Source organism: Labrus mixtus, chromosome 3 (assembly GCF_963584025.1).
Source record: "Labrus mixtus chromosome 3, fLabMix1.1, whole genome shotgun sequence".
Taxonomy (NCBI): Eukaryota; Metazoa; Chordata; class Actinopteri; order Labriformes; family Labridae; genus Labrus; species Labrus mixtus.
Window position 1 is genome coordinate 29,391,481 of NC_083614.1, and position 23,692 is coordinate 29,415,172.

Here is a 23,692-nt window from a genome sequence, read left to right on the forward strand (position 1 = left end):
GAAGGTGCTGTGATAACTTTGTTCTGCGCAGAGGAAGTGAAGTCCTATCGTCTGCCTCCTGTCAGCAGAGCACTCTCCACCTGTCAGCAGGAGAGCTGACTTTACCTGCTGCTTCACACATCTGACTCCATCTGTCAATTAATCCATTTTTAATTGACATTTTGTGACATAAAGAACACAGAAAGTGATCAAACTCGAGCTGATACAGTGCAATAAGTTAGTTATTGTTAGCTATGTCATAGTGCAAGCATGTTTTTGTCGCCTCTTGCTTTGCAGTTTGAAATATAAAAGTTATTTATTCAGATTGAGAACTAGAATAAGTAACATTTTGGTTGTGAAAGAAACAACACTTGTCATTTCTGATCAGATGTAGAGCTCAGAGGACTTGAAACATTTGTGGAAATGTCACCAGGTTGAACATTTCAAACAAACATGTTGCCTATGACACATGAAGAAAGTAGTGAGTGATAGTATGTCAGTAAGGCCATTTTTTAAAAAGTTTCCATTGTCGTAGGAAAAGCCTGAAGGGTCTCTGATGGGCTGATGGTTTAGATGACAGATCTTACTCTAAGGCTTCCTGCTCTGAGTTTACACCAAGATATAGCATGTCAATGTTCACTGTGAGCTATGGCTGCTGATGGGCTGATGATTCAGTGTCAGAAACATGAAAACCTCTGGTAATAATAGTATGACTATTTCAACACCAAGTGCCTCTTTTGATGTAGTCCAGGCACTAGTGCATGCGTTATTCATGTGTGCATATCTTTTTGTAATTAGTGTGAAAATGCTCAGGTGCAAACTTACTCTATTGATAAATGTTGTTACTTATTATTGATGAAGAACATTATTGGCAAACGATCCTGCAAAGTCTGTAAGCCACTTACGCATGGTCATACATTTTAGTACAAACATGTATGCTCCCCCTTCTTGGTGACTTCTTCTGTGATCTGTGATTGGCATTTCAATTTGACCTATATTTGGTGGTTGCTTACCAAATATTTGCACAACATGAGCATCTTAAACTTTGTACTTATGCGTACATTCAATGTGTACATTCAGCATGTGAGCGTCTTCTTGTTGATCATGAGCGCAGTGCTGTGCAGACGTTCGACCTCGCAGAGCTGCTCACATGTCTGTAGTGTTGTTTAAGACGATTTTGATGAAACCATTAACTCACGTTGGATGTATGATTCACAGCGCAAGAAAATGTTGTCAAGCATGCAAAGGCAAGGCGGAGCTCTGTCAGTCACCGGAGTTTTGTTTTTGTTTTTTCAGTGAATCTCAGTTTGAGTTACAGATTAACTTTAAGTAATGATAAGCTGTTACTAAAGAAACACTGTGTTTACGGCCCCACACACACACACACACCCACACACACACACTTCGAGAGGGACTGGTAAAATGACAAGAATCCAAACAGTGGAGAGCTTTGAAATTAAGAAAATGAAAAGGAGTCAAGAGGGAACATTCCTCGGCAGTGCCCTGGTCACCTGATCTGTTATGAGGTCAAGGGTCAACTAATGAAATGTACCACCAGCCCTCGCAGAGAGTTTAGAGAGAAACAGCTTTGCGGTTTACAGCGATGAAACAAGGTCTGAAGATTTAACTGGGGATGGATTTGAGCAACTCCGCAACTTCTTTGAGATAAAGTGGGATGATGATTGAATTAGAAACGCTATTTTAGAAGCATTTCTTAAGTTTTCTTTATAAACAGATACAAATGAGCTGGAAGGGAGACCATAAGAAACATATCTGAAGAATATTTGTTTAAGAGGAATCTGTTGTGACACGGTGTGTTTGTATGATTTGTATCCCTCAGTCTGCAGCTGAATGACTGTGTGCCAAATGTGTAGGGGTCCCCCCATGTTGGGAAGTTTTAGGATGGTGGACCCCAGCAGGAGCAGCTAAGGGGCCTTCCAGAACAATGCTAGGGGAATGGCTTAATTCACCAGTCCAGATTTACTGCTCCTCCTGCACAGCACCTGCTCACATTGTTTCCCAGGATTTGGCCTAAAAAAAAAAAACATTCAAGTATTGGTGATAAAAAAAAAAACCGAGACTGCAGACACCCCCCTTAGTTCAAAGATTGTTTGAGGAATCTCTTGGGCTTAGATGAAGAAATCAACTGAGGAAAATCCGACATCATGAATAGCGTTCCTGCCAGGAGGGGGGCGGTCAACGGGTTTATTGGTGTGGTGTCTTACATTGTCCAAAAGAGAGTGTAAGTGCTGAACCTGCTAAACTCTCCTCCTCTAGTATACTCAGTTTATTTATTGAGTGAAAAAATCTCAACAAAAGTTATTTCAGAACACTTACCGTACTTTACGTAAAGACATGGTGTAAGCTCTACTCTTCTAAATATTATTTACTAACATTTATCCACAAATTTGCAACACTAGGTAACATTGGCAAATGTTTTTTTTTAACAGGCCGAAATCCCAAATAGAAGCAGACTCATCGGAGGATGGACATATGCAGGAACCATTTAGCTCTAAAACTTTTAATACTACATGTACGAGTGTTTACATTGCATGCAAGCAACCTCAATTGCACAACATTCTTCTGCATCAGCTATCACAATAATAACTAACCAGAAAGGGTGAAGCCATTCCCCCTGTGTGTGTGTGTGTGTGTGTGTGTGTGTGTGTGTGTGTGTGTGTGTGTGTGTGTGTGTGTGTGTGTGTTGGTTTGCAGAAGGCACATTCCTGAGCTGGCCTGGGAGAAAGTGAGAGGCTCCGCAGAGGATAGAGACCGCAAAAACAGAATTCCCAGAGAGGTTTGAGGAGGGGGACGACCGGGGAGCAGCAGAGGCCCCCTTTTTTTTGTCACCCATGCCTTGTTGGTGCCTTTAGGGGCCATATGGACGCCTGCCTCTGTGCATCTCACAGCAGCCTATTCTTCACCCCCCACTATACCCCCCACCCTCTCAGGCTCGGTGACAGGACCGTCCACGTGAATGAGTCATGGCCGGAGTGAAGCCGGCTCCCTTCTGTTGATGGAAAGCTAGTCCTTTTTTCATCACCCTACACCACTTCCCTGCTACTCCCCCCCCCCCCCTTAAAAAAACATTTAACTAATTATTTTTCTGTTGTCCATCCTTTTCTCGACCCTCTCTCTTTCCTTTTTAAGCACATCAGACACAGTGTGAAAGCCCAGCATTAGACAGCTGCCCCTGTATAATGCAGCGACCCCCCCCTCTCCCTCTGCTCCTGCAGCCTCTTTTCTAGCAGGGCACCGGCTGTCAGTTGGGACTAAAGGTCTGCTGGGCTGCTCTTGACCTGAGGTGGACCCAGACCTCTGAGATGTGCTTTTTTTTATTCTCATGAAGGAGAAAAGCAAAAGTCTGAGCTTGCCTAAAGGGAATTTCCTCTTGAAGTTCTATAAACCTCTACAAAGATGTCTCGCACTTTTTTGACCAGCCATTTACGTCAAGGAGGTGACATACTTTGTGCTTGGGAGGCTTTTGCAGGAGAATTTGTCTGCAATGAGCCTGAAACAGAGTGAATTTGCAGACTGCAAAAGGAAGCGATGCTCATAGATACCGAAAGAGCTGAAGGGAGCTGCAGAAAGGGATAATACGTCTCTATGGGTTCTACACTTATAATATCTATTTTCACCTTGCAGAGTTGATGATGTGATTGTTTTTATGAAAATGTTGATTTGTGCAGCTTTGAAACAGTGCTTAAGTAATGTGTTTCAGAGCGTACATTTTTGAAATAATCAGAAAGTTGAGCACTATTTTTTCACACATTTTCTCTACATCTGCTAACTCCAAATCCCAGCTGTTTAAATGTATTTTCTGTAGAGCATTCTCATATTAAGATCACACAATATGAGCCATATAAATCTCTTTTATATACTATATATGACATTTCACTGCCCATCTGTAAGAGCATGTTACAAAAATCTTGAATCTAGAGGCGCTTTCACCAAAAGATAAACATCATGAAAATGAAGACGTATAAAGTGACTTCCTGCCAAGGTCACATCATTGATATTCCAAAGGGGATCCTCAGGGAGCCGTGTTGAAGAGGGCACTAATGGATGATATTACCCAGTAATTAGATCTCAGATGAGTGGATAAAAAAAAAATCCATCATTGATCCTGAACACCAAACCCTGAAACAGTCTGAATGATGAATTCATGTTTACTGCTCTATGTTACCTCTTACTATAAATAGTAACAAACAAACAAAAAAGCACATTATTTTACATGTGTTATTGTGTTATTTTGTGAACTTCTTCTATTTTGTGAAATACGTGAATTGTAATGTGACTTTCCAGTTAATGATAGGGGAACTAACATGTCATGTTTTGCTGTTGCATATTTGTGTCGCTGTCTCTCTGTGTATGAAATGTTTGAACAATTAAATGAATGCTGTATGACATAGATTACTTATTCTTTTTCGGATGTATCTTGCCAAAGGCCGAGGTCTTTCAGGACGCTCTCCTCCACCATCAGGTACTCCTTGTAGTCTTTAATGTCCTTCTCTTCCTCCTCCTCCAGGGTTTTTTTGGGCATCTCTGGCTCCTGAAGATGGAAAAAAGAATGATAAACAATATGATAGCGAGTGAAACAATACTCTAAAACTTGTCCTTAGAAAAGATCTGACACTTTCTGTTCTTTAAAGCTGAATTATTGAGGTCAAATCTGGGAAAGGTTTTGTAAAACCTATAATCTCAGCCGTCTTACTTATTAACTTTTTTTTTTCTCATTCATGAATGCAAATATTGAGAATAAATGTCTAGAAAATCCATCATTTTAAGCTGACTTCATGTGGAAAACTTTTCAGGCTTTTGGAAAGGCTTGAAAGAATTGCAAATGTGCTCAGATAAATAATGCTTAATGCTTAATTTAATCTTTAATAATTCTCTTACCAGAGGGAGGATGATCCTCTTAGGACCGTTTGTTAAATACTAATCTTGCATTATCACTTTTAATATTGTCAAAGATATATACAGACAATCATGTGAAAGGACAAGCTTAGACACATCTTTCCACTGACAGTGTGAAAAACTGTTTATATTTAATGTCTGAGGCTTCTTGTCCTTGTAACGTGACAACAGAGGTTGGACATGAACCTTGACCTCAAACGAAGAGAAATGTAAGATAACTAAACAAAACTTTATCTTCTTCATAACTTTCATCCAGTCTCACTCTAGCCACTGACAGAATTAGTGTCTATAGTTAATAGATCTACTGCAATGCACTGGCCATCAATAATGAAACCCAACCCAGTGAACCAGGATCAAATGATGACGTGAATGAATTATAAATGAGGAGACACGGGGCGGAAAAAAACCAAGAGAAAGAGAGGATACAGAGAAAGAGGAGGGGCCTCTGTTTGAGCTCTTGGACTGCTGCAATGTCCCCACAGAGTCGGTTTATTCTTTATTAAGTTAGAAACTGAAGCTCACCATTTTCTTCTTTAGTTCTTCAATTTCCTTCTTCTCTTTTGCCCAAAGCTCCTTCCTCCTCAATAAATCTTTCAGCCTGTCTTCCTCCAGCTCAAAGTATTTCCTCACATTTAAATACTGCACACAAAAGAGAAGATTAGCAGTTCACAAACATCAATGATGTTTACTGATCAGGGAGCCATTAAAAAAGTCAAGAATAACAACACAATATTCCCAATTATTCAACCACTGTACTGACGTTCTGTCAAGAACTGCATCAGTTTATTAGCTTCATGTTGGTGCACTAACTCACAGTAAAAGTTAAACCTGGCATATTGAAGTGCTTGATTTATTACTTCATGTTGTCATGATTGACCATTTATACATTATTATACAAAATAACAATCGATTAATCGAAAACTTAAAGTCTCCTCAAAAGTGAGTACTGAAGATTCAGTTGGACTGTCTCACCTCGCTCCTGGAGGGAACGTAGAATGTCTTTGGGATTCTGAAAACATGGACCACTGCAAGGTCATCAGTCACAGCCAGGAAGTGCTGCTTGGCTTTACACAAACAAACCAAAACCAAACATAATAAAAGAACTTCAACATGAACTCAATGACTGGAGGAATCTTACAACAAAGGAACTTATCACCAAGGGTGTCAGAATTTACCGTAAAATCTGGAAAAGTTGTAAACTAGCATAATAGACGCAGACTGTTTCTGTTTTCCAGAGTGAAAAAAGGTTGAAACTGTTTGACGTCCACAAAACGCAGTTTCTATGCAGTCGTGTAGCTCTTACAATACGAGATTTAAGGTCACTTATTGTCCTTAACTTTAGGAGTCAGCACTCCATAAGTTGTATTTACCTGCAGTATATCACTGTTTTCTTTCAGTGCATGATTATGACATAATGAAGGAGATTGTGGCTCCAGTCCTCACTGCTATGTATCTAGCTAACTGAGTGCAGAGAAGTGACTGCTTGCAATACAAAATGAACGGGTGTGAATTTTCACTCCCGTTAGGTCGAGTGCAATGGGTGATGGTTGGAGCTGCACTTGTTGTCATGACGGTGCATGTCTCAGCATTTTATACTGGTATATTGGTCACACATATATATATAGGGTGCAGCACACACACAGCACAGATCAAAGGAGAGTATTAAAAGTGGGTTTTGACAAACAGGTATATTAGGGGTCTTGGCAGCGCACAGTATGTAAATTCAGCCATTAGGGGGCTCTTAATCAAAACAACAACAAAACATCACGTTGAGGCTGGCAGGGAATCATGGAGTGATTCCCTCTGCTACTCCGCCCCAAAAGACTTACATTTAGGTAAACATGTTCTTATATTTGATTCAGTTGTGTAACACAAAAGTTAGAAATACAGCGTAGTAGAACAGGTAATGCTGCATTGATATAGATTCTAAATTAGGCACCACAGAGGCAGTGAACTTACAGGTGGTGGCGGTCCAGGGCTTAATGCAGGTGATCTTAGCTTTGGTGACATGTGCGTAGACCTGTACAGGTGCACCGGTCTTTGCCAGCAGGTTCCACAACTCAATGCTGCCATCTTCTTTGCCAAGGAAGAAAACAGCTGGTCGGGACAGGGACCAGCATCCCACAGTGTACACCTGCTCAGAGCTTGGCGACTGGATAATGGGGCCATCCTGGATTTTGTAGTTTACGACAAGTTGAACTGAGTCATTGGGTTTAAAATGCAAAAAACTGGTCTAGTATCATTTGGAACTAGTAGTTGAAAGTGACTTTACCAGGACACCCTCTCTCCAGATGGCAAAGTCCCAGGCTCCCACTGTCAGGATGATGTCTTTGAAGAAAGGAGAGCGCTGCACCGTGTTCACAAACCAGTGATGGATGTTGGAGCAGTGAAGGGGTTTGTCACCTGGCAGAGACGAGAGACAGGAAGAGGGAGTGTGCTGTTATTTTACAGCAATTTACCTCTTCAGAATCAACAGGAAATGCAAAACATAAGAAACAGTTTACAGTCTATGTCGCTGTCAAATGATTTACTGTAAAACTTCAAATAAAAGCCCATCCTAATTAAAGGCCAAGTCTCTTTTAAATATTCACAATATTAAATATTCTTGCAAAGCAGATTCTCTCAGTTAAATGTTATTTTTGGTGTACATTTCCAGTCTTTGCTGTGCATGAGTTTTGTTTAGAAAATGATTAAAGGCCTATCCCAAATAAAGGCAGGGTCATTTTATAGACTGAAGAAAATAAAAGCACCAGCTATTATTTGAAGTATTAAGGTATTAATTACCGTAGTAGAGGTGATAACATGGCTGCCACAACAAAGCACTAATACTACACATTATAACTTATTATTTATCACGTATTCAGTTTCGGTCAATGGCTTCTATGGATCCAGACTTACAGGATGCTATGACTGTTGTGCATTCAATAAAACTCCTAAACACTTTGGTCTGCTTGGAAGCTAACATGATTTGTTACTCACTGTTTAGCCGTCCAGAGTCGTCTTTTCCCAGTTTCCAGTCTGCGTAAACAATCTCCCCATCCTGAGAGTAAAATTATAGATATAGAAACATTGAATAAGCCTGATTGAATTTATATAGTGATGTTAAAGAAACATCTAAGATGTGCTGGTTAAGTATCACTTGAACGATATATCTGTTAGTACATCTATTTTCCTGCGTTTTCAACATTTTCCCAACCATGCCATTCTGTTTGATTTATTATTTATATTTGGAAGAAAGGAGCATGGAAGTTGTAAAGAAGTGAAATATTGCTTTATTTTTAATGCTGAGAATATGTACCTCTGTTCCAACATAGAGCTTGGTGTTGACATCCTCCAGTGTTTTAAGTGTTTTAGCTGAAGGCACTCTGAGCTGGCTGTAGTCTGGGATGATCTCTGAGCTGTCATCATTTTCATTACCTTCTTCTCTCAGGGAAAGAAAAAAAGGGGTGAAGATGTAATAGAGAAAATATGGTAGAATTAAAAGTTGAACACTTTTTTAGACAGTCAAACAGGAAGACAAAGAATCTCTTCAGGGAAAAGTTTTCCTTATGCGAAATAAAACATTGACTCAGCTCATGCCTGGCTTTAACAAAACTATTTGGGGTATTTTTTTTTAGAACGAAATCCCCAAACATATATCCTAACCTAAGGAAAACACACATAACATAACATAACATACTATTAATGTTAAGTAAGAAGTTAAGGGAGATAGAAAGGTGACATATGTGCAGCCTGCTCTGTAATCTGACCATGAAGCAGACAGCAGAAGGACAAAAGAGAAGGCAGGGTGGGGAGGAGTACATCTGAGGTGAATGGGTTGGTAAGAGGGGATACGAGGGGAGTGGGAAAGTTAGAGGGTGGAGGTGAGATTGAGGTTTGTGGCAAGAAGGGGTGGTAGGGTGGGGGGGAGTAAGGGAGAAGGGTGGGAGTAAGGGAGAAGGGTGGGAGGGTTGAGATAGGCCGTATACTGGTAGTGATGGAAGAGCCCTTTTCCATCACAAAAGCTCAACTGTCTGTCAGGGACAGTACAGGACTGTCTGTTCACACCCCCTTATCAGCCGGCCGCTCCCAATCAAGTCTCAGCTTCACTCTGTTAGATTAGCTCCTGAAGGTCAGATCCGATTACCCAATCACACATCTTCCAAATCCACTTTCCCTCGGTTAAGATGTGTGTAAAGATACGAGACAGATGATACGGCTTCACTTTCACCATCTTTCTCTGCTGCTTAGCGGTTGCCTAATCCCCTCAAGGGGTTGCTCACAAAAATATGTTGAAAATCATTTGGTAATGTTTTGGGACAAAGTGGATCTTTTTTAATGAAATGTCAGAGGACACATTAGAGAAGGATGAATGCAGAGCAAGGAGAAAAGCATTGTGTAGACCAAATCAATATGAGTCAAACTTCTCAAGTGGACATCCCACAAGGGTTAATTCAAACTTTAATAACACACTGCCTGAGGGCTGCTGAAAAAAAGCAGCAGATTTATTGCCTTAGTTAGTGAACATTTTAATAGAACAACCTCCAGCCACTAAAGCTGTGTTTATGGTGGCAGACCTTCAACCAGACAAAGACAGGTCTCTTCTTGACCAGCCAGAACACACACGATCATCCTCTGGCCCTGGAGGAGCCTAAGCGGCATATTGCAAAGAGCTGACAGTCAGCAAGGTTAATGCTCTGCAACTATGAGGGCCTTGTTTTGGAAGTATCACTTAATAAAGTGCTATGAAACCGGAGGAGAGCAGAGCGAGACAGAAAATGAGAGTCCCAGAGGGGCCGGGTGAACCCTGCCCTGTGCTCAACCACGCAAAGCGGAATTGATGAGTTCAACATCCCTCCAATCACAGCCCTGCAGTCAGAAACATTTTAATATGACTAGTTGACGCCAGTGGTAAAAAAAACAAAAAAAAAAAAAACTATTAGCAAAAATTAATCATGCTTTCAGTAGCATTAAGAGTCGTCACACTGCTGTCTGTGCTAGGGCCCTAATTGTTGAGCTGGGGGAGGAGGACAATATTTCAAGTTTCAGAGATAAAGATGGTAAAAAAAGGAGAAGAATCTCACAAAGATGTGAGGAGAACTGTAGGAGATGTAGTGGATCCCTGACAAAGATGAATAAATAAATATTTGGCTTAAATCACAGAGAATTAAAGAGTTGTTATTCCTCACAGATGTACGTCTTTTAATTATTAATAATAATAATAATGTAAATCAGTTTCTCTAGGTCTGCCATCTTAATTGTTTGTACTTTTGACAGCTTTCACACCTATGGCTTGTTTACCTTCACATTTCTATCATCAGTGATTGTTTGAAACGGGGGAAATCAGCACTTTACATATGAGCTTCAGCGCATTATTTAAACGATGTAAACCTGTGACATTACTTTGGATTTGTTACTTTAAGACAGTTTGATTCTTTATTTCGATATTTGATTGTTGGGCGAGTAAGACGATAAAACCAAGTGATGCTCATTTGTGTGTCTGAATGTAGGAAAAATGGAGATTGGGTGCAACAGACAGACACATACAATGCTAGGCAGCCTCAAGGGTAAAGTCTCTTACCTGTGGTCACACCTGTATTATTCTCATAACAGGTGTAGTGTTCGAGGCTGAACTTCAAAGGAGCATATTCTCCACTGGTATCGATCTTTAGCAGAGAAATCAGACACACAGAAGAGAAGAAGGCACATTTTGACACACAAGGAGCTGACAGAGACTGAACATTACTTAAAACTAAATCAAATATGATGCTAACGCAACATTAAACTAACAACCTTTGAATGAGCCATATTTATGAAATAAAGAACGTACATATAAAGTTTTCTGCAGCTAATGTTTTATGTTACAATACAACCAGGATAATCCAAGTGATTAATACATGAACATTTTAAAGTTCCCTTTCCCCTTGAGAGCAGAAGGGAACATCATTTTGTAAATCATCTTTTTAAGTATTATTTATTTCAAGTTGTATTTTGGTTTCAGCTGCAGTCTCTCAGTACCCTGAACAAAGGTTTCCATGTCTGATCCAGGTGTTTGAAGGTATCAGGGACACTGAAGGGGGCCATCTGGCTCTTCTGATCGGCTTTCTGCTTCTTGCCTGATGCTGAATGTCTCGACAGTTTTGTTGCTCGCACATCCCAGAACATTATAGAACTTTGAAAGAAAAGGGAGAAAGATACAAATAAATACAAACTTAAACTGAAAAAAACAGAAACAGACCAATTTAAACTGAAAATCACAAGCTGGTGTGTTAAGACATTCTCACAGATGCAGAAATAAATGTACTTCATTAACAACTCTGCAACGTCTTGTGATAGACATTCACACGTATCAGGCCTGTGAACTCACTGACATGTCTGTCTGTGAATCATGCTAACAAGGACTATTTTGGGGAATCCAGAATGAAAAACAGAGTCATGTGGGGACTGTACTAAGGCTGCAAACACTGTTCCCTTGTTGACTGCATAGCTTCTAAATATCCGACTGTACATTTTGTTCTGCACAAGAATGACACGTTGGTTTCAATTGATGCTGTAAATCCATGCAGAACCTCAGTGCACTTATAGATGCTGGATTTTGAGTGTCACATTTGTACTTACACAGGCATCCAAGGACAATAACTCAAGTAAATAAGAAAAATTTTAAGGTTTTTGCATGAATTAAATACCTTTAGTTACAACTTATTGTAGAAGTTCAGAATAATAATACAACAAAGGATCATTATAGGTAAAGAAAAAATAGGGTGCATCTTCATTGGCGGTACCTAGTTAACAAATTCAGTTCAACCCTTCCCTCCCTTCTAGCTTGATAGCCACTTATTTATCAAAGGTTTTAACCCACTGGTGAATATTGCATTATTCTAAAATGAACCTTGCTAAGTAATTTCTTTAACTTGGCTAAATGTTAAACATATGCCTTTAACTTTTAACAGAGTATTTTTTGGGGGTCAGGTACTAAAAGCCATCAGACAGGACACCCATACACACACTAGCAGATAATGCTTATATAAAAGTAATACTTCAATAGAAGCAGCAGCTGATTGAACTGATTTCAACAGACAGACAGAATGTAAAAAGTTGGGGGATGTTAACAACAGAGCGAAGTGAGAGACACTGAAGACTGATGTTTGCATCTGGCAGTGGACCACAATATGAAGCATCACATCAGCGGGCTTATGAACAAACGTGCAGACATCTCAAGACAAACTCTGTCATATCACTTTGTAATGAGCTAACTATTAAACTGAACAGTTTCTTCCTACCCTTCAGGGGAGCAGGTGACAACCTGAACAGAGAGGTTACTCTTGTTCTCTACGGCTAAGCCTGTCCTGGTCACCTAAAGAGAGAGAGAGAGAGAGAGAGAGAGAGAGAAAGAGAGTGTTGTAAACAATAAGGTTCCTGAAGACACTTGGGGGTTTATGAGCTTACGTGGTGCACTTTGTTGATTGCCTTATTTCACTAATCCAGATGAGTGCTAGTTGTTGGAGATGATTGATAACAACTGGCTTTATAGACCCGAGGGATACACACCAACAGGAAACCAGAAATGTGATATATTCATTGTTTCATAACACAGAATATGGTTCAGTTGACAGTAACAGTGTATTGGATCTGTGTGACTTTATATTTCCTTATTAGCATATTCACTATTTTATGGCTTAAAGCATTATCTCTTACAGTTATGATTGCATCATGTGTACCTTGTTTCAAACTGAACAACATCAATGTTGTAAATAAAGAACTATTTAGAACATTTTCCTCTAGTGTCCTCCTTTCAAACCGGCCTGTTAATTCTAGGTATTCCTGTCATCATACCCACCATGTGTTGAAATCTGTCATAGCCTTTTCTCTGCCCTAACTACTTTCCTGTTATTAACTACGGTAATCCTTAATCTTCGGTAAGAACAATGATTGGATTTAAACTCAAAGTAAAAAAATATAGGTATAAATTATTAGAGCAAAACGAAAACTCAACCCTTTAAGTCTTTGGAAGCTTAAATTTTACTCTGGTTACTCCGGTTTGTTGGAAACTATGCTTTATTTTTTTTATATTGGAGTTAATAATAACTTGAAAAAAAAGGCACTTACCGGTATACAGTGCACTCATGCTGTGCAGTCACATACTGTTAAACACTTTTAATAAATAGAGATGAAGGGGGAAATAGTGATCAACATGGTTGTAAAATGTTCCCACATCTACCCGATGCACTCCTGATAGAAGTTGTGGAGAAATAACTCTCTACATGATCAGCATTCTGATTACTTGACGTAAGATTCCTTCCAAAATCTCTGCCCCTCAGCTCTGCATACCTCAAATGTTGGTGGCAGCCACTGGACATCAGTAATTGGTGCTTTAAGGCTGCTCTCTATGGAAGACACTGCACAGTAGCACACAGCAGGAGTCTTCTTTTCTTTGTTGTCATCCAGGTCCTGGTAGAAGATCAGGGACAAAGACAGAGCGTGTACAGTGAGCTCTACCATCTCAATTTAAGTTCAGGAATTTGTTTCAGTCATTACCTGAAATATTGCAAATACGTCTGCATTTAAAATATATGAAAAGTCCAACAGAAAAAAACTCTGAGTAACTCTGTGGCCATCAACCACAAAGGTCTTTAAATTTGAATGTATTAAAGGATAGCCCCTTGAGAAGCATTATCTCATTTTTAAGGGGGTCCAAAAGTAGAATGGGTTATGCCTGAATTACTAAAATAATAAAACTCAAAAATAACAAAATCAGGACTTCTGCAGCGTTCATTGTAAAATGGCTTTGTACATCAAGCAAGCCTTTTTAATTCTTCCTTTATCTGATAAGTGAGCAACAGGTGCAGGTTTAGTACTCAATATGGAAATAAAGCCTTTTAGCAGATACAAGCGCTATTGTTTACACCGCAAACACAAGGGAGGGCAGTGATCGGATTTGCTTGTGTGTTATCTGGTGGAAGATGGAGTGTATGTGTAACAGCTGGAGCTGTGTGCTGATGCTGTTGACTCTGGGGAATGAAAAGCAAACAAGGAAAGAGAGAGAATAGAGGGAGGTATGATCGTTGGAGAGGGGAACGCAAAAGAGTAGGAAGTAGTGAGGACAGGGATGGAGACAGCTGTTATACTGTTGAGGCAATAAATACAGATAGCAAATAGGGGCCGGACAATAGATAGGGGGGGTATATGTGTCTGTTTAAATACAGCCGCTGAGAGGAAGATGTCAGGGGAGGTCAGGCTTTAAGGGAACAGACCTGGTTGTATATTTGGTGCTGGTGTCATAATAAGCTACGGTAGATTTAATGTTCTTGCTGTGCTGTGGGTTTAAATCCGGGCCCTGTTTGTTGTCACGTATCATTACCTCTGTCCTCTCCACGCTTTTCTTTATTTATGTTCATAATACAAAGTCAACAGGGCAGTTATGCCATGAACATATTTGTGAACCAAGAAGTTAAGTCAAAAAATAACCCCTCTTTGAACTTTATGTTCTTGTGATGGGTTTCTTATTCAGTTGATCTCTTCAGCAGGGTGTTTACAAGCTGCTTCTGTTCCGCAGTAGTGGGGTCGTGTAACGATATAAACTTGCTTTGAGATTTACTTGTGGCATTAGTGTGTTTATGGAACTAGTTTTGACAGCTGTGGCTGGCTTGAAAAGGACCATTAGACCACTGCATTCTCATCTAATGAATGGGTGAGGAGGAGGAGAGAACGTATCATCATCTCTCTCTGTCATACAGCACCACAGATGAGTGCAGCCTGTCGTTTACAGCAAACGTGCAGCGAGCTTTGATAAACTGACGACCCATACTTGAATAAACCAAAGTGACATCATCGCCAGCCAAAGAGCTAAAGTAACTGATACCACATGTAAAACCCTAGCACGGATACAGAACACCATGTATTATTGTATCAACAATATGCACAGTAGAGATAGGATATGGGTACTTACGAATGTGTCAGGGTTGATGGAGGACTTTTTACCGCCAGCCTGAGTTCCCTGTAAGTGTGTGACGTGAGCAGAAATGTCCCACAACACAACCTGAGACAACAGCAACACAATATCAGTAACCAAAGATCAACACCTGAGCTGAGTTCAAATAGAATTCAATGTGTGAAAAAACTCCCAATACATATTTAAATTAACGCTGATTAAAAACAGAATGGGAACAGAAACAATACATGAGAAACATACAGGATGTGACAACATAAATGAGGGTTATAGGATAATTCCTACTTTCCCTGTTATCAAAGGGGTAAGGCTGAGGCACAAACGTTAGTATAAGGCTGACTAGTCATCAAAAGCAGAGTTTAAAGTCAGCACCTGGCCATTTATGCAGCCGCCAACAACAATATTTGGATCAGAGGGGCAGAACTGAAAGGCAAAAATGTCATCTGGGCACTCCAGCAGCAACTGCAAAAAACACAGAAAACCCACATAAACAGCAGAGAAATATTATATTTCAAAGTAGACATTCCTTGGTATTGGATACTTGTCTTCCAGAGTATTTATTTTTTCTATACTCTCCATACAAAGTTTAGCTTATAGTCCACAAAACTGGATCTTATTTTATCAGAAGTAAGGGGGGAAAGATCCAGGAGGAGCATGATGATATTACTGAGAAGTCATTTTCCCAAAAAGTATTTAAATCTGTCAGAGTTTTAAAGATTAAGCTACAACATTCTCCTTGTCACACAGTTTAAACAGCATTTATTTCCACTATGTCTCTTTTCCTTCACAAAGTAACTCTTTGCCATTTGATCATTTTTGCTCCAGGAGACAGTGAAACAGAGCATGACACATGCTCCAGTGAACAGATACGTCATACAGAACTCATATTACTTATGAGTGATTTAGCAGTGCAGTTTCATTGATTGGGAGCATGGGTCAAATCAATAGAGCCACTCAAATTCTGCAAAAGCAAATTATGGCTTTGAATGACAGCACTAAGCAAATCCATGTTTTCCAACTACGTCTCAAAGAAATACAGGACTAGAATGCAGAGAATAGACGAGTAAGAAAAGAATGAGAGAGAGAGCAAAGTGACTAGACACTCCCCACCATACCTGGGAGAGTAGCACTCATAGATGTTTCATACCTGGGGACCACTGGTGTCTGAGAAACTGTAGAAGATAATGAGTGAAGGTCTGACATCAACTTTTGTGGACTCATTCAACTGCTCCTTCTTTTTCTCTGTCAAAGCCACAGCTATGATACCTATCAAATGAAAAACACATCACCCTGCAATGCATCAAATACAAAGCAGCAGAGAGTAAACATGTTGGCAGAGTCTTTTTTTACTCGTCCTACTTCTTAACTGGTTGAATTTAATGGCTACACTTTGATATCCCTTTAAATAATGTACATTCACACTGATGTTTGTATTCTGCTAGAACTATCTTTGAAAAACAAATTAAATATACGGAAGAGAAAGAGAACCCTACCGACTGTGAGGTACATTAGGTCCAGCATGAGCAGGGAATTCAAAGTATGGAGGCCCCTTTATTTGGGGTGGTTAGCTAATTTTAGCTTGCTAGCTTACGTGGACTAGTTAACATGTATTCGGCGGATAATGTTTGTAATGTCACCTCATCATCCAGACCCATTGGAGAAACCTGGCTTGCATATCATCAGCTTCCATTAGGAACTTACTACACTTAACTCATATTACAAAGACACAGATGCCAAATGATTGTAGGATATCAAATTAACAGCAGACAAACTTATCCTGTTGTTGCTATCGTTACCGCTGGAGCTCTATTATCTCAGGGGATTTCAAATTACAAAAACAAGCTATTCTGATCCATCATTCTATTTTGTACTATAAAAAACAGTGTTGTTTTTAACCAACATAAATTATGTAACAGCACAAAGGTGTATACATTTTAAGATGTCTTTCATCAATCAGGTTCAGTCATGTGAATGTCATGTAAATGTTCTGGCCTGTAGACTGTGAGCATGAGCAACTGGACTCTGAAATTCCCCTGCATATTCACTTAATGGCCCCCAGTTCTATTAGAAACCATGTTTTATAGAAACTGCTCATCACACCTCTTGATACAGATACTTGTCAGTGACATTGAGATTCTATGAAACTATGCTTGTGAACATTTAACATTCTGCTGTTGCAGAAATTTAAAACAACAATCTGTTAAACACTTCGCCTCCCCCATGTCACACAAGGTATCATTATTGACTTAAACTGACTGACATTTAAATTACCTTTAATATATACTTACTTCAGTAATCTGATCTAAATAATGGATTTCTTTTTAAAATAAAGAACTGACAGAAAACTTTTACCAGTGCCCTGACTGTAAATTTGTACTTTACCGTAGATGGTAGGATGCCAGTTAACGCAGCTGATTTTCTTGTTCTTTGTGTGCGTCTGGTCTGATAAGGCCCTAAAAAGCATCAGACCTTCGGAAACCTGCCCAAAAAAATCACTGTCGTCATTTCCTGCACCCAGAGCCTTCCAGTCATCGATGAACACGTTCATGATCTCTGTCTGCTGAAGTGCGTGCAAAACCCTGCAGACATAAAACACAGTAATGTCAGGTAAAATGAATATGAGCCAAACTTTTATATATGAGTCACATAATACTCAAGATGTTCTCTTCTCTATTATTGTACATGGATATTGGGGTGTGTGTGAAAGTGAAAGATTACAATGTTTCTTTTATTGGCTGTAAATTAAAGTAAAACACAGTTTAGAACACAATGGGGAGGTTAGGTTTTCATCAGTAACCTAAAACTATTCTAAAACATTATCATATCTATCTAATGCCAAACAGTGGCAATACCTGATGTGTTTCACTACCATGAGGTTGATACAGTAATGTATGGGTTTGCACTGACTAACACTTTTACCTTGGAGTCACTGAGTTGAGAAAGTTCTTCAGACTCTTACTCTTAAGGATACTCTGTCTTTCTTCATCACTTTGCTCTCTTGGCATGTATTGGGTAGAGTTATTGTTCAGAACCTTCCTGTAAAGTGGAAACAATTAATTAAACAATACATTTGTACATTTGTGGGATTGGAGTTACAGTTAAAGCATAAAACCGAGAACAAATAGCATGGTAGAATTCTAGTTTGTGACTGCTAATATCAAATATCAAATGCAGCTTTTCACAAGTTTGGCAGGTGTAAGCCAAACCTGTGAGTGCTTCCCCACCTGCAGAACAAATCAATTTCATGTGCACTAATTCACTTGGCATACCACTGTGTCTGAGCACTGCTGCTACACAGCTTGGGAACAGCCTGTATTCCGCAGTCCCTCTGCATCTGCTTGATACTGAATCTGCTATCTTTATAGGAAGGACACTCTAAGAAGGCATCCTTTGCATCTGCAGCATTGCGGTCTGAAAAACAGACTGGCGCACCAAACTTCCTCCTCACTATGGAGCACTTGAAACACAGCTGAGGACAAAAAAAGACAGATTTGAAAGGTATAATTGAAGTGAAGATGAGAAAAGAATAAATGAGTTATGGATCTCTAATTTGATTTCAAACACTTAAGTACCTTTTCTCTGGTCTCTTTAACTGATTCTTTCTCTACTTCCTGCTCACTGCCTTGAGGTATCCATTTCCTTGGTTCTGGGGTTTTATTGACTTCATTCTCCAACACTTCTGGCGTCTCAGGCTCTGGAGGCTGCAGCAAAGAGTGAATAACACGATGTAAAGTTTAAAGAATAGGAAACTCCTTAAAATGGTTTGTATTCAAACCAGAAATCTTCCCACACTGACACGCTTTCCATAAAGTATTGGATCTACAGGTAGATAAGGGCATAGTTTGTTTTTATTTTTATTTGGCAGGTTAAAATATACCGGTACTCGCTAAAAAAGCATTCCAAAAGTATTAGCCATGACTCTTTGTGATAAAGGAGCGCAAAATGTATAACACATTTCTGCCTAAATACGTGTTAACCTAAATCAAATGAAAGAAAATATGGATCTGCCTCTGGTGCTAATATTTTCATGCTTTGACATTTATGTTGATAACTAGAAAATGCTTTTTTGGAAAAATTCAGAACTGATCAAACTCTAAGTAGTGGTCAGGGCAATGGTTAGAACAGGAGCAATTCTAAAAATAAATAACAAATCGTGGTACCATAACAAGAGGCTGTCGCCTGCTTACATTGAGTATTCTCTTCTTGGCTTCTGGTGTCAGAGCCAGGTAGAAGCACTGGTCATAGGTGAAGTCCCTGTCAAAAACCAGCAAGATCTCATCCTCTGGGAAGTCCTGTCAGATAAAAGACTTGAGAATAAATGGCAGTCAGTGAATTCCATGGCAAAGTTTCTTTAGAATAATTACTGTGGTGACTTTGAGTTGATTTGGGAAACCACAAGTATCATTTATTCATCAGTGATTTGGTTTTGATAGTTAATGATGCAGTAAGATGTGGATTTCAGATATGAAGGCTGATGGTTTGAGGTTTAGAAAGGTAGAGAAAGACAGACAACCACAGACTTATCATCAAAGAACAGATGAGTCTGTATGGATCCCAGAGGGCGCTCTCTGGTCTCATTAGAGTAATGAAGTGTAGTAGAAGTCGTATGAAAGCATACAACGTTAAGAGTGGTGGTAACTGTTATTTGAATCTAGATCAAAGACAGAGAATGAACTAGGTTAAACAGGTCTGTTCCCACAGCCTTTAACTTTGGGTCTGTGTATCATCACAGTGTCTTTGGGGGTATTGTCTGATCTGTATGACAATAGATCAGCTCACCAGCACAGTCTGCTTCACAGGGCTGAAATCGGACACTGCTGCTCTTGTCTTAATGTCCTGTATGATATCGTCTTTTTTCAGAAGCTTGTAAGGGCTTTCCCCTGTGACGTCCTCATCAGCAAGGCATCCAAAGAGCTTCTGGGTGGCTGATGTCAGGACCATGGGGAAAATATCGTCAGGGTGACCTTTTGGGAGAGAGGACACGATCAATACAGGCAAGAAAGTTGGCAGACAGAGGGGATTAAATATTTAAAATCTGGACTTGAACCATCAACTTCGTAGCAAATAAAAACATCAGATAATAAATAACAGACTGTTCTCGAAATCTACTGGTGTTTCAGCAAAGCAACTCCTTGGTATATCAAAACAGAAAAAACCTCTAAAGATTATGTTATTGGTCTTTGTCATTATTGGAGGACAGAGGAGTCAGCATGATGTTTACAAAAAATTATAAATGGCTTGAATTTATATAGTTATTTTCGAGTCTTTTGATAACTCAAAGAACTTTCACAGTAAACACTGAAGGTAGAGGTTGCAATGTAAATAGCCCAAGTGGTCTGCAGAAACTTGGGATTGAACAGCAAACCTTTCGATTGAGAGACGACCGACTCTAACACTGAGCCACAGCTGAAGCCGAATTAACAGTAAAGATGTACTATGTCAAAAACAAATAAAATATACGTACTAGCATAAGTCAGCCTTTGTGGCACTGTATTGCCTCTTCCCACAGGAAGACCACCCTTCAGAACTTGTCATCACATTTTTTTGCTCTGGAGGGCACTTTCTTATGTTTTTGTACAGCATAGAGGCATTAAAGAAGCCTCTTCTTTGTATTTATTTTCCAAACATCAGGGGTAGCCACAACAAGTGTATATTATTATTATTATAACCTTAACCCTACTGAAAATGCCAAACATTATAATGTCCCTTAAGGCAAAGCTCCATGACAATCTTAAATCAGGCAGGAAAAAACTAAAACTAAAATACAGTTTCTAAACTATATTTATCTGGTAAGAAACAGTTGGAGAACAACGTTATTCAAACTCCTGTAAAGGGATATCAGTAAACAAGACTGAAAGAAATACAGGACCTCGCTGCAGCAAGCGGTAATATATGAAACAGTGCTGAAAACAGAGATGCAAACATGATGAAAGGGAATGTGTAGATACCACAACTAAGAGCCATAAGCTCCCTTTTCAGATGACATTCACACAATGCACACAAGCTAAAGTCACCATTGCTTACGGACTTTGACACAGATTTGTGTCCCTTCTTTTCGGGATCAAACACAGAACAGCACCTCTGATCCTTCACCTGCCCCTCCCTACTGGGTGGACCACCCCACTATATCACTGAATGAAATGCAGTCCTTGTGAAAAGCCAAGATGGATAATGCTGCTGTATTTTCAAGTATACAGGCTGATCAATAATGCATGAATTCAAGACATCAAATGTTCAGTTACAGACATCTTTCCAGTATTGTTACTATATAAAACTACAGAGCTGCATAAATCCCCACATAAACAATATCTACAGTGTCCTCATCAAGGCTATAGGCTCCGTCCAGGGAACCCTACAGTAAACAGGGCCCAGCATAATGATAGTTTTCATCCTGCTTGAGGTCTCTCTCTTCAAAGTCTTTCCACAAGGTTGCTGAGGGGACGCTGGAATGCTTAAGTACAGCTTAAGTAACCACTTCCCAGCTGGGTGTGTCAACCTTCCCCACTCGCACCACTTAGGCCTCACGCCAAATCATTGTAGTGGAAACTCACACCCCTCATTTCACACAGTTGAGTGTCAACTTTGGCATTTTTATTCATGGGAAATATTTGCTTGAGAGACAAAGAGAGTGTGATGTGCAATGTTCCATAAACCTAAAGAATGTAATTAAACTGCTCTTGCAGACTGCGCTGAAGAGATATTTTAAATTTGTCTGGCCTCTTTCCTGTAGCATACTCCACTGAAGGCTTTTTATATTTCCATGAATACTGTAGTAAAATACTATTTTTATTTCTGTTTATACTAGTTACAAATTTAGGCCTTGACAAAAAGCAATTATTAGCCTATAGGTTTACCTATGACTCTCATGTCCTTGAGACATCAATACAGGAATACAGATAACATGCATTCAATGCCAGCTCTCAAACAGACACAAAATATGTGTTCATTTATTGTTCATTCACAAAATTTGTGTTTTGGGTTATTTTTAGGGTCAGGTAAAGATTATGATCAATGAATGGGGGAGGGGAAACCAGTTTTGACTCTTAAAACCCGTACTTTTAACTCCCACTGGAGCCAATAACCTAATGTATAGGGGATGTTGGTGACCTGCATTTGACCAAAAGCACATTGACAGTAAACCAGAACATGACAATTGGGACTGCACCAGTTGAGCAGAAAGCATGCCCAGAGGCTATGCAACTTTACACTCAAGATCTCATCAGACGAATGCATTTCATCTCTCCATCTCTTCAAAGACATCTCTGATGATCAGTTTCAGTCATGCTTGTTGCATCCCTACTTCAAAGTTACAGTTACTTGTGATTAAGCTGTCCTACTTTAGCCAAGAAAATAATTGATTATAAATGATAATAAATGGTATTCAGCTTTTTTAAAGGACCATGCCATAGAAAATAAATGATGTAACGGATTGTAAATGGACTCTACCAGCAATCTTAAGTCAATATACTAAATGTGAAGCTTTAATTATCATTTTCTCTTAAAGATAAGATCCAAAATAACAAAAAGCCATACTTTACTGCCATCTTCATCCTAAATGAATATGGGTACATTTCCGAAATTGTGTAAAATGTTCTCTTACTAGTCTTTTCCGAAGGTTCAGGAGAATCAGCCTTTTTACCTGAGCAGAAAGTAACAATTAGTTTTATTTGCAGTGTCTCTTTATTTGATCCTTCATTTATAAACATGCATTTATTTTCACATTAACACCAAAAAGTATCTGGACACTCACCTTTGCTTTTCCCTTTATTGCCTGCACTGCTTTTTGCACTTGCTGGTGTCTTTGGTGGCATATTTGCTCTCAGGATTATTCCACTGATGAGAAGAACATCGTTTATTTCAGATTCTCCAAAACAACTTATGGTGTGACATTTCTCCTCACAAAACAACTACATTATACATTTGTGTTATCAACCTTCCCCATTCTGTTTATGCAAACTGCAGGAGAAAAGCAATAGTGCCCAACAGTCTTTACCAATGCAAGTGGCGACATCTTGTGGAGGATAAGAGAATTGCCAATTTTGCCTTGTCTTGTAAAGGTTAATAGAATATGATAAAAACCCATCTTAATTGAATTTATATCTAAAAATATGCCGTCATAAAATCATATTATGTAGTTCAATGTGCCAAAGGTTAAGCATACTCAAAGAGGAAGAAGTTGGCAAAAATAACAGGATTCAGAGGATAAGAACATCATGATAATGTTCAGGTAAGAGAATATAATCTACAATTATGCTATAACATATTATGTCTTACCTTTTTTAAAGGCCTTCATATGATTGCCTTTTTTTAAAAATCAAAATATTATTCTTTTTTAATATACTTTTTCTTTCTTAAGAAGTTTGAACTAATTTGAGATATACTGTTAGTAAAGACTGAAGTCCCTTGCCTAAAGATTTTTTGGTTTACATAATTGCAGTGGTCGTATATACCTTGCCTAAAGATTCAAATTAATAATTACAACTCAGGAAGTTTGCCCCACTTAGACTTGTATGTATCACTGAAGAAATAAAGGTTGAGCAGCAGTTTTGTGTTGTTGTTATTTTTCGGTGTTCGCTTTATTTGTTATTATTATTTTTTTACTACTTTTCAGAGTACTTTACAAACTACCAGGTAAGTTAATAAATAAATAAAAGTGTAAAAAGCTTACAAGCTATAAATAGATAGATGTAAAAATGTAGCAAAACTGCACTTTCTATATGCGAAAGTAGCCAGAGGTGTAATAAAATAAAATAAAATAAAATAAAATAAAATAAAATAAAACAAAAATTAAATAAAATTAAATAAAATTAAATAAAATTAAACTAAACTAAACATCTAGACCGAGGCTTTACACAATTTATCTGCACCGGA

The 23,692-nt window shown here is 39.0% G+C and overlaps 1 protein-coding gene across 1 annotated transcript; it reads right to left on the bottom strand.

Annotated features, from left to right (window-relative positions):
• Positions 1–1,793: 1,793 nt before the first annotated feature.
• On the bottom strand, positions 1,794–22,632 carry dnai3 (dynein axonemal intermediate chain 3). Its single transcript, XM_061034818.1, has 22 exons — positions 22,572–22,632; positions 19,601–19,785; positions 19,009–19,113; positions 18,394–18,522; positions 18,091–18,290; positions 17,741–17,857; positions 17,204–17,400; positions 15,969–16,087; positions 15,194–15,283; positions 14,822–14,911; positions 13,204–13,323; positions 12,156–12,229; positions 10,894–11,047; positions 10,457–10,541; positions 8,195–8,316; positions 7,876–7,936; positions 7,169–7,299; positions 6,856–7,066; positions 5,869–5,960; positions 5,419–5,535; positions 4,397–4,531; positions 1,794–2,010 (listed from the first exon to the last, which is right to left on the bottom strand). The coding sequence occupies exons 1-21, from the start codon at positions 22,630–22,632 to the stop codon at positions 4,397–4,399; spliced, it is 2,595 nt and encodes an 864-aa protein (XP_060890801.1). The 3' UTR covers positions 1,794–2,010.
• Positions 22,633–23,692: the final 1,060 nt, after the last annotated feature.

Bases quoted from the DNA above. Each gene is read 5' to 3' on its own strand.
- dnai3 (XM_061034818.1), bottom strand. From the start codon at position 22,632: ATGCCACCAAAGACACCAGCAAGTGCAAAAAGCAGTGCAGGCAATAAA. The intron at 15,284-15,968 runs GTATGAAACATC...TGTTTTTTGCAG, and splicing joins CAGACACCAGTGGTCCCCAG to TTGCTGCTGGAGTGCCCAGA. The intron at 13,324-14,821 runs GTAAGTACCCAT...ATCTTCTACCAG, and splicing joins CCATCAACCCTGACACATTC to GACCTGGATGACAACAAAGA.